General features: G+C 54.8%; 7 protein-coding genes across 7 annotated transcripts; 5 read left to right on the forward strand and 2 right to left on the reverse strand.

Moving 5' to 3' along the window:
- Nucleotides 1-1,071: 1,071 nt before the first annotated feature.
- Nucleotides 1,072-1,674, forward strand: J4E90_006502 (uncharacterized protein; the record flags this gene model as incomplete). The annotated part of the gene is made up of 1 exon (XM_051436047.1): nt 1,072-1,674. One exon carries the CDS (start codon nt 1,072-1,074, stop codon nt 1,672-1,674), a length of 603 nt encoding a protein of 200 aa, XP_051289841.1.
- Nucleotides 1,675-2,113: 439 nt separating this feature from the next.
- J4E90_006503 (uncharacterized protein) lies at nt 2,114-3,081 on the forward strand (the record flags this gene model as incomplete). Its single annotated transcript, XM_051436048.1, has 3 exons — nt 2,114-2,190; nt 2,249-2,549; nt 2,731-3,081. 3 exons carry the CDS (start codon nt 2,114-2,116, stop codon nt 3,079-3,081), a joined length of 729 nt encoding a protein of 242 aa, XP_051289842.1.
- A 179-nt stretch (nt 3,082-3,260) lies between these two features.
- On the reverse strand, nt 3,261-4,237 carry J4E90_006504 (uncharacterized protein; the record flags this gene model as incomplete). The annotated part of the gene is made up of 2 exons (XM_051436049.1): nt 3,261-4,013; nt 4,085-4,237. The coding sequence occupies 2 exons, from the start codon at nt 4,235-4,237 to the stop codon at nt 3,261-3,263; spliced, it is 906 nt and encodes a 301-aa protein (XP_051289843.1).
- An 892-nt stretch (nt 4,238-5,129) lies between these two features.
- On the forward strand, nt 5,130-7,714 carry J4E90_006505 (uncharacterized protein; the record flags this gene model as incomplete). Its single annotated transcript, XM_051436050.1, has 5 exons — nt 5,130-5,184; nt 5,230-5,307; nt 5,614-6,096; nt 6,147-6,158; nt 6,429-7,714. 5 exons carry the CDS (start codon nt 5,130-5,132, stop codon nt 7,712-7,714), a joined length of 1,914 nt encoding a protein of 637 aa, XP_051289844.1.
- A 284-nt stretch (nt 7,715-7,998) lies between these two features.
- Nucleotides 7,999-8,854, reverse strand: J4E90_006506 (uncharacterized protein; the record flags this gene model as incomplete). The annotated part of the gene is made up of 3 exons (XM_051436051.1): nt 7,999-8,254; nt 8,306-8,786; nt 8,842-8,854. The coding sequence occupies 3 exons, from the start codon at nt 8,852-8,854 to the stop codon at nt 7,999-8,001; spliced, it is 750 nt and encodes a 249-aa protein (XP_051289845.1).
- Nucleotides 8,855-9,402: 548 nt separating this feature from the next.
- On the forward strand, nt 9,403-10,417 carry J4E90_006507 (uncharacterized protein; the record flags this gene model as incomplete). The annotated part of the gene is made up of 3 exons (XM_051436052.1): nt 9,403-9,654; nt 9,702-10,004; nt 10,052-10,417. 3 exons carry the CDS (start codon nt 9,403-9,405, stop codon nt 10,415-10,417), a joined length of 921 nt encoding a protein of 306 aa, XP_051289846.1.
- A 257-nt stretch (nt 10,418-10,674) lies between these two features.
- On the forward strand, nt 10,675-12,350 carry J4E90_006508 (uncharacterized protein; the record flags this gene model as incomplete). The annotated part of the gene is made up of 2 exons (XM_051436053.1): nt 10,675-10,972; nt 11,020-12,350. The coding sequence occupies 2 exons, from the start codon at nt 10,675-10,677 to the stop codon at nt 12,348-12,350; spliced, it is 1,629 nt and encodes a 542-aa protein (XP_051289847.1).
- Nucleotides 12,351-12,457: the final 107 nt, after the last annotated feature.

Below are 12,457 nucleotides of genomic sequence, written 5' to 3' on the forward strand. Positions count from 1 at the left end.
AGGACGGCGGCGGGTGACTTGGGATGAATGCTAGACGGGCGTTGCGTCATGCGCCTCCGTGACCAGGACTCGTGGAGGTGGTGGGCGCGTGCTTGCACAGCAAGACACTTATACACAACAACACTGGTGCCTTGTTCCTGACTCGGCGCGTTATCGGGGCCTATCTCTGGTTGTCACTCGGTATCGTCGGGAGGGTCGTTGTGGCTGTTGTTTGAGCCGCGGGGCTGGAGCTTCACGCGGCACGCTAGATACGGGGCCCCTCAGCGCGTTATGCAGAGAAGTCTGAATGGGCGCGCAGAGGTGAGTCAAGATGGAGCTCTATCTAAGCTTCCAAGTGTTGAGATATGTATGCAGGGCGTCGTAAGTGCAGTTAGTTGTGTCGCTGGCCAGGTCGCGGTGCTGAGGGGCAGCTCATAGCTTATGCAGGTGCATGTCGCGCCCTCAGCCTTCCATTCGCCCACCCCATCACGGCCGCCGGCACCGCCCTTTGCGCTGCTATCTAGCCCCTCTTTGGCCGACTCTAGTCATTCGCAGATTGCGCGCTACTAGTGATGTCAAGTGACTGCAGCGAGCACGGTAGATGCCTGAGCAGGTTGTTGGGCAGCCACATGCGGCGTTCCGCGATGCATTCCGAGAGAATGGAGTGACGTCCTCCGCATGCATATCATGGCCCACATGCCGCGACACGTCCCGCGCCTTGCACGTGCTTCCAAGGTTACATCTCCAACCTCACTGCAATGATAGCCAGTATCCAGCGGTGAGCTTAGTCTCAGCGATGTACAAGGCCCGGGCCTCAAGTACACAGGCAGCGTCCGTTCGACTCCGTCGGGTCCCGTCCCATCCACAATTACAGGCATTAAACTTATTGTTTACATGCCCAGTAATCCGCCCAGGGGAGATTTGTCCCGAAGCTTATGAAGATTACCATTTTTGGAGCCGGCGACATTTATCCTAGGAGACACTCGCATCGTCTCCTAAGCGATGTGGCTAATGTAGCAATAAACCTCGGGTAGCCTCCGGTACAAAACTATGCAACTCCCAGGCTGAAAACCCTCAACCCATCCATCCAATATGTTCAAGTCCAAGTTCCTGAGCTTCGTCTCCTTGACGCTCCTCCCTGTGGCTCTCGCCCAGTCCGAATACACCAACCTCCCAGCCACAGCACCCGGCGTCTTCAACGCGACCGCACGCATAGAAATCAAGAGCACCGTCCCCGCCGCCTGGGACGTACTCACCAACTTCGCCAACTACGCAGCCTGGAACCCGTTTGTGCGTTATGCCCTCACTACTTCAGCCAAGGGCAACATCACCCTGCCTGATCAGCGACCGGTCGAGGGCAACTTCCTCTTCTTCCGAGTGCAGATTCCTCCGCTTCCGCTGCCGGTGAACAAGGACACGCCCGACAATCTCCTGAACACGCAGTTGTCCGCTGAGCGCATAACTCATGTGCAGCCCGAGTTGGGAAGATTGGCATGGGATTACTTGGGGGAACTCGCTATTGCCTCGACGCGCTGGCAGGCGCTCAGCGACATAGGCAATGGCACGGTGTTGTATGAGTCGATAGAAGTGTTTAATGGGTTGTTTGCTGGAGTCTTGAAGGATACGCTTGGAGAGAGTCTGCAGCAGTCTTTCGAGGCACAGGCAGAGGGACTAAAGTTATACCTTGAGTGTTAATAAGGCTGTAAAGTAGGAAAGTACATCACCTCGTCTCTAACAATGCCGAACTCTTTGTAATACAGAATGTATGTATTTCCGATATTATGGCTGAATTGGAAAACCGGCACGATGCGCAGTCGGCATGGTTGACATGAACCCGACGGCGAATGAGCACTTCGGCGTTGCAAGCAGCCATTCCGACCCCTGTCATCCGTTCCGCGGCGGGCATGCGCGCATCTCCTCTGTCGCAATCGCACATGTACAGTACACGCCGCAGCGTCAGGCGCTCACCATGAGTACTTGTCTCAGCAACATGTCTCTGTTTTCTGGCTGTCTATCATAGCACACGTTCTTTTGTCTTCTACTTGCTCCAACTACGCTTCGTCCATCGTTCCACAGTGAGCGCGCAAGCCAGACAATACTTATCGCACATGTGCAGCCCTCGCCTTCCAGCACCATGACGATAACCCCCGAGCTCGAAGCCTTTGCGCGAGCCATATCGCGCGTGCTGGGCTGGGCCTACTTCCTGTCGTGGTCAGTACCACCTTCCATCCCTCTTTCCCTCACCACCAACTAACCCAACCCCACGCAGGTCCCTATCCTTCTACCCCCAACCCATATCGAACTACCTCCGCAAATCCACGCTCGGCCTCGCCATCGACTTCCCCACCCTCAACGTCCTCGGCTTCACCTGCTACACCATCTCCACCGCCTGCTTCCTCTACTCGCCAACCATAAAAGCGCAATATGCGGCTCGTCATCCTGACGCGCCGGAGACGACGGTGCGGTTCAACGATTTCTTATTCGCGGCACATGGCGCGGTCATGTGCGTGATTATATATAGCCAGTTCTTTGAGAGTATTTGGGGCTTTGAGATTGGCAAGAGGCAAAAGGTTAGTCGCGTTATACTGGGGGTTTGGTGGGGGTGTGTGCTTGCTATTGGGGTTGTGGTGGTGTTGGTCAAGATGAATGGGGCTGGGCGGGGATATGATGCTGAAGGGTGGGCGTGGATCGATGCTGTGAGTTATCTTGGGTGTACATCTACCTCACGTCGGCTGTACTAATACGAAGTAGATCTACACGCTCGGCTACGTCAAACTCCTCACCGTCTTCCTCAAGTATATACCCCAGGCCTGGGTCAATTACAAGCGCAAGTCGACATTAGGGTGGAGTATTTACCCCATGCTCTTGGATTTTGCGGGTGGCTGGCTTTCGCTCGCACAGTTGTGCATTGATTCTGCGTTGGAGAACGATTGGAGTGGTGTTACTGGTAACCCAGTCAAGTTTGGACTGGGTAACATTACTATTGTGTTTGATATCATTTTCATGCTGCAGCATTATGTACTGTATCGGCATCCAGGGAAGCACATCGACGATGAGGATGAAGAAGAGCGGGAAGGGCTTGTACAGGGTCGGAGAGACTAGTAAATATACATGCAAGGCTTCGTCGGGTATCCGACTCATCATAGCTCACGAGTTCTGCTCTTCAACTACCTTCCATTGCTGCTATGATATCTTCTGGTGGCACAGACGTGACATCAACACGCCATATGTTGACATCTCGACAACCCTGATGCGAGTCTAACTGCAATTACAGCCACCTCTCACGCACTCTTCCCTGTAAGCTTCTCACAAGCCTCCTTATACTTCGCCGCCGTCTTCTCCACAATATCCTGCGGCACCGCAACCCCCTCCTTCCCCTTCAGCCCCTCACCCGTGAGCCAATCCCTCAAAAACTGCTTGTCGTAACTCGGCTGCGCCTTGCCCAGATTCTTCTCCCACGACTCCTTAGGCCAGAAGCGTGAGCTATCCGGCGTGAGCACCTCATCAACAAGCACCACCTCACCCATCTCATCAACGCCAAACTCAAACTTCGTGTCCGCGAGAACGATACCAACCTCCTCTGCGCGGTCTGCAGCAGCGCTGTAGATAGCAAGTGACAGTTCCTCAACACGCTGCGCAATCTTCGCATCGCCAATCATGTCTCGCGCTTTCTCGGGGCTGATGTTCTCGTCTTTGCCACCTACTTCCGCCTTGGTACTCGGTGTCCAGAGTGGTTCCGGTAGCTTCTGGCCTTCGACAAGTCCGGACGGGAGTTTGATGCCGTTGACGGTGCCCGATTTGGTGTATTCGGACCAGCCTGATCCGGTGATGTAGCCGCGGACTATGGACTCGATGGGGAGGATACGCAGACGTCGGACTTGCATGCTGCGGTCCTTGAGCGAGATTTGGTCCTGGATTGCGGAAGGGAGTTCTGAGGAGAGGAAATGGGTTTTTAGACCGGGGACTTTGGTGGGTAGGTAATTGAACCAGTATATTGACATGGCGGTTAGGAGGGCGCCTTTTCCGGGGATACCCTGGGGGGTTGTTAACTGAGGCTCTTTCTTCCATTTCAAGTGTCATTGAAGTTTGGTGAGGTTGAACTTACATTCTCCATAATCACGTCATACGCTGATATACGGTCGCTCGCAACGAATAGTAGTGTGTCATCGTCAATCGCGTATAGATCGCGCACTTTTCCAGAGGCAATCTTGGGTAACTTGCCCTGGATGTCGATAGTGGTTACCGCTTGAGCCGACATTTTTTTCCCGTGAGTTGATTTCTTGGTGTTGAGTTTGGGGAGTGACTGTGCTTGGTGGGGATTTATGCACGATCCCGCGTCGAGTATTTTGTGCTTCAGCGGGGCCGCTGTGGCTTTCTCGAGGAAAGTGTGGCGGTGCTTGATCTCGGCTGCGATGGTTGCCTTGATACACGAGGCTTAAGTATTCGCGATTAGCACTGTCAGATTGAGCCGTGATCATCGGAAACGCATATAAACAAATTCAAGATTGTTTGGGGTAGTCGTTTACTTCCACTGTTACGTGACTGCTGGTCCGGCCTAATCCGTCACAAGCCCGGGCGTAGATCGATTCACGCCTTACTTCATTCGATCGCCTAGCCGCATCACTACACCTCACCCAACCACCTCTTTATCACTCCACGTCCTTGCAGCTAAACCAGATCATCTCTAATGTCGTCAGTTCAGTTCACAGCTTTGATACGTCTCCCGTTCATCCGGGGTGACTTTGAAGATCCTCCGCAGGTAAAGTAGCATCTGTCCGCGTCTTCGGTGCTCATCTGACCGCGACATAGGCACAATGGGATGCTGAGAGGGATCGCCAACTATGGAAGGTCATTTCTAAGTCTTCCAAGACCAGTGATTTGAACTGTAAGTATTCAGGACCCGTTCCAGAACTATCTCAAAGAAGTACTAATCTATCGTAGGGGTCGAGTTGTATGTACATGCAGGCTACACACTGCATCACCCTAACTGACCATGTGACAGAGCCGACAAGTTCCAGGTTCCACCAACCTTCCTTCTTCAGCAAGCTGCATGGCTATATGAGCGACATCTAGATCACGTTCGTAATCAAATGAAGAAAGTCAGCATCTCGAATGCTGCCCCGTCATCTTCGCCGACTGGTGGTAGCACAATGACTGCTGTTGGTGGCGTTGCGATGCGAAGGGGAGGAAGTGCCGGATCCGGAGGTATGTAAAACATCAGCATCATTTGATCTTGCTGACAAAATGTAGCTGGGAGGACTACATCCGCGTTAGCAGGACGCTCGAAGGACAGTCCGAGTCTGCGTGGCGCAGAGGTAGTGATACCCGGTAAGTCTCTTGACAAGCATTTCAAATGCCGCAGTAGACATGTTTTCTTACATATCTTAGCACCTTCGCTCTCGAGGACACCGTCTACCACCACGATCACTCAATCCCGGGCACTTACTCAGGCCCCAGCTCGAACATTGTCTACACGCTCCACTCAGCGACCTAACTTGACAAGTAGAAGGTCTGAAGACCGGGCGAATGCGCCAATCTCACCACCAAGTTATCGAAATCACGAAGCAGCTTCTCCAGACATTCCCGATTCGTCATCCTCGAGCTCATCATCGCTATCGGATACTGATCATCCAGCGCATCGAAGCCAACTCTTCAAGCGCCCGCCGCGTTTCCAGCAGAAGAAACCGCGAGAGCTTTCGACGTTTGAGGAGGGAGACGGAACGCAAGAGATTGATGATTCAGGCTCACATGAGACAAGTCTACCTTTTGCAACTTCAGTCAGGACTAAACCAAGCATTAACAAGTACGCGCAAGACTCACGCTTCCGAGCCAGTAGCAGCAAGGAGCAAAAGGTTCTGCAACCTGCCCGCGCAAGGAATGCTCCGCCTATCAGACAAACGTCTATGGACGTACAGTCGATTGCGACCACAGAGACGGCGTCGTCGATGACTAGCTCTGGCGGACCTCCTTCAGCCGCAAAGAGCCCCATGAGCCCAGCCTCAGACCATCGCGCTGCGCTAGGCCGACTCGGTAGTCCACGACGCGGAGGACTACGATCCAGAAAGGAAGGTAGTGAAGGCACGCCGAGTATGGGCAGCAGCTTCAGCGACATTGATGGTGAGTCCTGGGATTATCCACCTTTAGATTGATATACTCACATCGGACAGATGCAGGTATCAGTCAGTCGGCTCTAGAGGAAGCGCTGTTGAGCAACATGCAGCATGGAAGGATGAGTACACTTAGTCGCATGTCGAAGTGGTAGGCGTGACGGGAGCGATTTGGTACGGTTCTTCGGACGCGATGGATCTCTTTCACTCTCACTACGACTCTTATTGTGTGCCGCTCAAGTTGAATCTATTGTGCAAGGCAGCAAGTCTTGGCACTACTCTATCAACTTCGATTGCTACTCGCCCTCCACAAACAACACTCTTACCACTAACTAAAGTCAGCTCACATAGGTCTAGTTGCCGACGCGATGGCTTCTCGCTCGTTAAAGCCCGTCGCAATGCCGCCGCCACCCATCATCCTAGTGACAGACCACTCCACAACACCCGCAATAGCCACACGCTACACATTCGGCCGCAACGACATCGACTTTTCCATCGCCTACAGGCGCATCAAATCCCTCCTCATCCACCCGCCATGTCCGCACCACCCCCAATACCTCTGGCCCTGCGACGACTGCGAGTCCGCCTTCACCACAAAATACTGGATATGCGCCGCCACCCTCCTCGACTACTTCGCCGACTTCCACCCCATCGACACCCCACTTATGCAATCCATCTGGTTCTACCTACTGGATATCTGGCAAGAAAGCGCGCACATCCTGCCCTACGAAACCGTGCTTGACGAAACCATCGAACACAGCGCCGCGCTCATCGGCGTGGCGCGCGCCAGAGACTTTGAGAAAGCAGTCCGCGACACCATTACTTTGTTCGAAGTCACGATCTGGGGCCGGAGGACAGAGGCGGATTCATGGGACCAGGTCATCTATGATCCAAGAGGTGAGGCTATGTGTCCTGTGGGAGAGTACGACACAGGTCCCTGGGTTAGTGGAGTGAAGCCTTGGAATCAGTTTTTAGGGGATGGAGGAATGGGTGTTGCGACGCCGTGGTCTGCTGCTGCTTCAATTCCAACGGCACAAGAACCTGGAAACGGAGAGGGAGATGGAGGTATCAATGGGGAAGAAGAGAAAACAACAACACGCTACATGCCCCACCCCGCCATCGCCCTAATAGACGGCCACACCGCACGCTCCCGCCTCCTCGCCAATTCCTTCTACGCAAAACAAAAGCTCACTCCGCCCCAATACAACGCCGCCCTCGCAGACTACGAAGCACACACCGTCGTCCTGCCTTCCAAGCGCGGCGAGCCCCACACGTACACTTCACGCTTCACGGGCCGTGAAACTACATACACGTTATCCAACGGCGCGCCGCCGATCATGCGCTACGAGGGGCTCGGCGACCCGCAGTTGGAACTCGCGGTCCCGGATGGAGATTGGAATTTGATGGATGAGTGTGTGGCTAGTTGTAGGGGGGTTACGGCGTATGTGGGTGTTAGTGGTGGGGATGAAGATGAGGAGGATGAGGATATGGTGAATAGTGAGGATGAGTTGGTGCCGTTTGATTTGTGGACTGTCGTTGAGAAGGGGATTGGAGGAGGGGGACGTGGCGAGGTGTTGGATTTGGGAGGCACTGGGGGCATGTTTGAGACTTGGTGGGAGGGAGAATGAGACTGGATCGGTACGAGTTTCGTAAGCGTATTGTCCGAATACTTGTGTTTATATCGGCCAACTCCAAAGGATGGTCATTTGGAATGTAGTTACGGTAGAAAGTATATTTGCTATATGTGCATATGTACAATACTAGCATTAACTCGCGCGCTATAGCAAGGTATGATGTTCGTTCATTACAAAATCAAATCGTGGATATCGTCGCGTAAAAGATCAGTTTTCCTCCAAATGGTCCTTGTTGTACCTCATCCACTTGGACCACTTCTTCCTCGTTCAAGACCAGTTTATGGGGAGTAATCCCTAGGCTTGCGCTGAGACTCGGTGTCCAGGAAGCTGCCGCGGCTGCGGTTCGACTTGGTAGAGCGGCTTCGGCGCATGCTGGAAGAGCGGTCGCCGCCGAGACGGCCTCCGAGGCAGAACATGACGGTGGCGAGGAAGTAGCAGGCGACGGCGGCCCAGGTGAAACCCATGAGGTATTTGCCGATGCTAGCTTCGAAGCCGGCGGAGCGGAAGGCATCGCGGCCCTTGACTACCCATGCGCTGATGAATGTTAGTCAATGTACTAAGAGATATACGGATAGATAGACTTACGTCATGAGGGCTGCGGCGAGGGTCTGGAAGAAGAGAGCGACAAACGTCATCAGTGAAGAGAGGTATCCTCCAAGACGGCTGCAGAGCGCAAGGAGACCAGAGATGAGGGCGATGGCCGCGAAGAAGAGAGCAATCAGGTAGAAAGCAAACATGAAGCGAGACAGGTAGTAGTACATGTGGGTACCAATGAACTGTTCGGGGATGTTTTCCTGAGTGCCAAAGTTCCTAGGAGGGTCGAATGGCAGCGCCGGTACAGGTGAGCCGCAGTTGGCATTGTTGCCGGAGTCGGGGTCGGCGCCGCAGATGGCGAAGAAGGTCCATCGCGATGGGTTTCGTGCGTTGGGGATGCCGCCGGTGGTGGCTTCGAGGAAGTAGAACTTGGTGAGAGGAGCCTTGTTGACGCCGCCGGTGAGGATGGTCAGGAATTGGAAGAGCAGGCCTCCAGCGACCAGGATCAGCGAGCCGAATGCGAGAAGAGGTCCTGGAAGGTGTGTTAGCAGATGCGCAACCGAATTAGGAAGCGGCAGGCAACGTACTAGCTACAGCCATGGTGTATGGTGCCCAAAAGAGTCGTCGTCGCAAGGGTGTAGGTTATTAAGATTAGGATGCACGATAATGGTGCGATTACAGAGGATGGTTCGACGTGGCTAGCTGCGTCTCAAACGCGCGACGAAAAGAGGCCTGGCAAGCTTGTTTATGAGGTGCGGCCAAGCGGGTGACGTAGTGCACCTGTGAATCGGCTCTTTGTTGGCGTCGTCGACTAGCTCCCTCATCGCACAGGGTTACGGCACTATCGCGCGCGCTTTGCATCATCCCGAGGCTGCTCGACACGCCCAAGCAGCCAGAGGGTCCGCGGCTTGTCTGCAAACACGCTGGCGGATGCGACGGATCGTGACGGAGGGCTTTAATGTGTGTACAAGTGCGTGATGTGTTCGGCACGTGAAGAGATGGGCGGAGAGATGCAGGGATGGCTTCCTTTCTCGGATAGTAGCGAGATCCGCAATGTGAGCGGTGGATCCTGGCCATCGAGGAGCTCGGGCAGCCCGACACCAACAATCTGCCGCATCGTGCCTTGGAACTTGGAAGCCATCACCGCCATGTCGACTGCTGTGTGGCCGCCCATCGATGACGCCCGCCTCGCCCACGAGCAGGCAGAGTCGCAAGCGCGCGAGCTCGAGTGGCTGCTGGTGCAACTCCGCGAGACGCTGCAGTCGCTCAAGGCAGGCCTGGAAGAGTGCGCTGCCCTGCTTGCGCCGTCGGAGAATGGCTCGACACTCGTGCTGACTTCGGTGCGCTCCGAGAGTCTCAAGGGCCTCATTACTCGCGTGGGCACGCGCATCACCAAAGGCGTATGTCCTTCACTCTCCGTCCCCATGCAGCAGCTCACACCGTGCAGAACGTCAAGCTCCGCCTCGCAAGCCTCCCACCACCCAAAGGCTCGCTGACGTACGACCTCGCCATTTCCTCTGCACCGCATGCGCCGACGCTTGTTGTGCCCCAGCTCACTTCCATTCGGACCTCCATCAACAGCTGCCTCGACGTCATCGACGTGGCTACCTGGGGCGGCGATGCTACCAACGCCAACTTCGTATCCGGGCAACTGCAACTGCTGCACGATCACATCCTGGAAGCGCAAGCTGCACTGAAGGGCTACTCGGATGTCCAGCCGTCGTGGTGGGAGAACCCCGTCGACGACAAGGTAGGCTGCACCTGAATATCCAACACGGACATTGCTGACAATCACAGACATTCGACCCTCCGCTGCCAGCGAATGTGTCCTTCCACCTGTTCGTCTTCGATGCCGCCCTCGTTCTCGAAATCCGCACTCTCGAGCCACACAACGCCGGCGACAGCACGTCGCTCACTGGCTTCAGCATCCGCAACACCTTTGCATCAGCACTTGGCGGGGCACGAGCACCTGCGCACGATGAAGCCGACCGCACGTTCAAGTACAAGGACCACGACGTGCGCGTGAAAGAGAAAATCCGAGTGGAGAGCCAAGACCCCGCTCTGATATCCGCATCGGCAAAGCTCAACGCCTTAGGACACAGTGTGATGTTGAGCCGAAAAGCGCTCAACATAGTCATGGGTCGAGACGAGCAGATGGACTAACTCCGCGCAAGTCTGACAGCAGTCAATTGCACCATCGACCATTGGGCGGAACAACCACTCATATTTCGCCTTTTTCCGCGGGAATGCCCTAGTGCGATCGCGCCATATCGGCTCGTCGCTATCGGAACAAATAATGTGCCACGCGCATTATCAACACCGCCGAGGAGTAACCGCATCGACGATTGCCTCTACTCATATTACTGCCCCTCTTTCGTGGAATTCGAATTTGTTCAGATCTATCCTCTGCATACTTCATCATGGCGCCAGCACTTCTTACCGCGGTAGACGCCACATCCCACATCCACCTTATAGTCGGCTCCAATCCACTAGCAGGCGCGCGATGCGCACGATCAATAGAGGTTGGCGCGAAACCGATACTGCTCGCGCCCGAAGACTCCACACTTCACTATGGACTTGTCAAGAGGATTGAGGCGGGCGAAGTAAAGTGGCTAAAGCGGAGTTTCAAAGACGACGACTTGACCACACTTGGACGAGAGGAAGTGGATAGCGTAGTAGATGCTGTATTTGTTACTACGGGCGGAAAACACACATCAGGTAAGTGATATGAGAGAATATCTCGAATTCCCTCTAACTCGCCACAGCAACCCACATCTCGAGTCTTTGCCGGAGACTACGCATACCAGTCAACGTCGCCGATGCACCGAACCTATGCTCGTTCACCCTCCTCTCTACACACTCCGACGGCCCTCTACAGATCGGGATCACAACATCTGGAAAGGGATGCAAGCTCTCTGCAAGGATAAAGAGGGAGATTGCGGCGTCACTTCCACCGCGGCTGGGTGATGCAGTAGAGAGGTTAGGCACACTGCGGCGACGCATATGGGAAGAAGATCATGCGGCAGAATTGTCGCAAGATCTAGAGGCAGAAGAAGAAGACAGCGGGCAGCCAGCAACCTTCAATAAGCTCATCATGGAGGAGAGCAAGGAAGCTGCACGGGGACGTCGCATGCGCTGGCTCTCACAGATATGCGAGTACTGGCCTCTGCGTCGTCTCGCCGGCATCACAGATGCAGACGTCGACATGCTGTTCCGCGAGTTCGCCAGCAGCAGCCCCTCCAAGGTCGGACCCACCGCCACCACAGCGGCACGACGGCCAGGTCGTATCATACTGGCAGGCTCCGGCCCTGGCAACCCCGACCTCCTCACCCGCGCAGCACACAAAGCCATTCTCTCCGCCGACCTCATCCTCGCCGACAAACTCGTCCCCGCACCCATCCTCGACCTTGTACCCCGCCGCGCAACCGTCCACATCGCACGAAAGTTCCCAGGAAATGCCGACAAAGCGCAAGAAGAGCTCTTAGAGTTGGGTCTGGAAGGCCTCAAGGCGGGCAAAGTAGTCGTGCGAATAAAGCAAGGCGACCCATACATCTACGGCCGCGGCGGCGAAGAATACGACTTCTTCCGCGCGCACGGCTTCATACCCAGCGTGCTGCCCGGCATCACCAGCGCCCTAAGCGCCCCCCTCTTCGCCGCCATACCCGCTACACACCGCGGCATTGCCGACCAAGTCCTCATCTGCACCGGCACCGGTCGCAAAGGCGCGCCCCTCGACCCACCCGAATTCGTAGCCTCCCGCACCCTCATCCTCCTCATGTCTCTCCACCGTCTCTCCGCCCTAGTCGAAAGTCTAGTTGGCAAAGCGTATCCCGCCGATCTACCCGTCGCCGTACTAGAACGCGCTTCATGTCCTGATCAGAGAGTCATCAGAACGACGCTGGAACATGTGTGTGCGGCAGTTGAAGAGGAAGGCAGCAGACCGCCTGGTCTCCTGGTCGTGGGTAATGCGTGCAAAGTGCTTATGAAGTACGAGCAGAAATGGGTTGTGGAGGAGGGGTTCCATGGCTTGGATAATCTGGGTGGCGATGGCGAGTTGGAGATTAGCAGACTTACTGAGGCGGCTATTGCTGCGTAGATAGTAGATATGAAGGAAATTCAATCTTAATACCACAGAGAAAAGATCTTGTTGAAATGATGTTTTGATGTATACAATTCTTGTCTTCATCTCTATGCATTCATCGT

The sequence above is a fragment of the Alternaria incomplexa genome, assembly GCF_024043165.1.
Source record: "Alternaria incomplexa strain BMP 0042 chromosome Unknown scaffold_9, whole genome shotgun sequence".
Classification (NCBI taxonomy): domain Eukaryota; kingdom Fungi; phylum Ascomycota; class Dothideomycetes; order Pleosporales; family Pleosporaceae; genus Alternaria; species Alternaria incomplexa.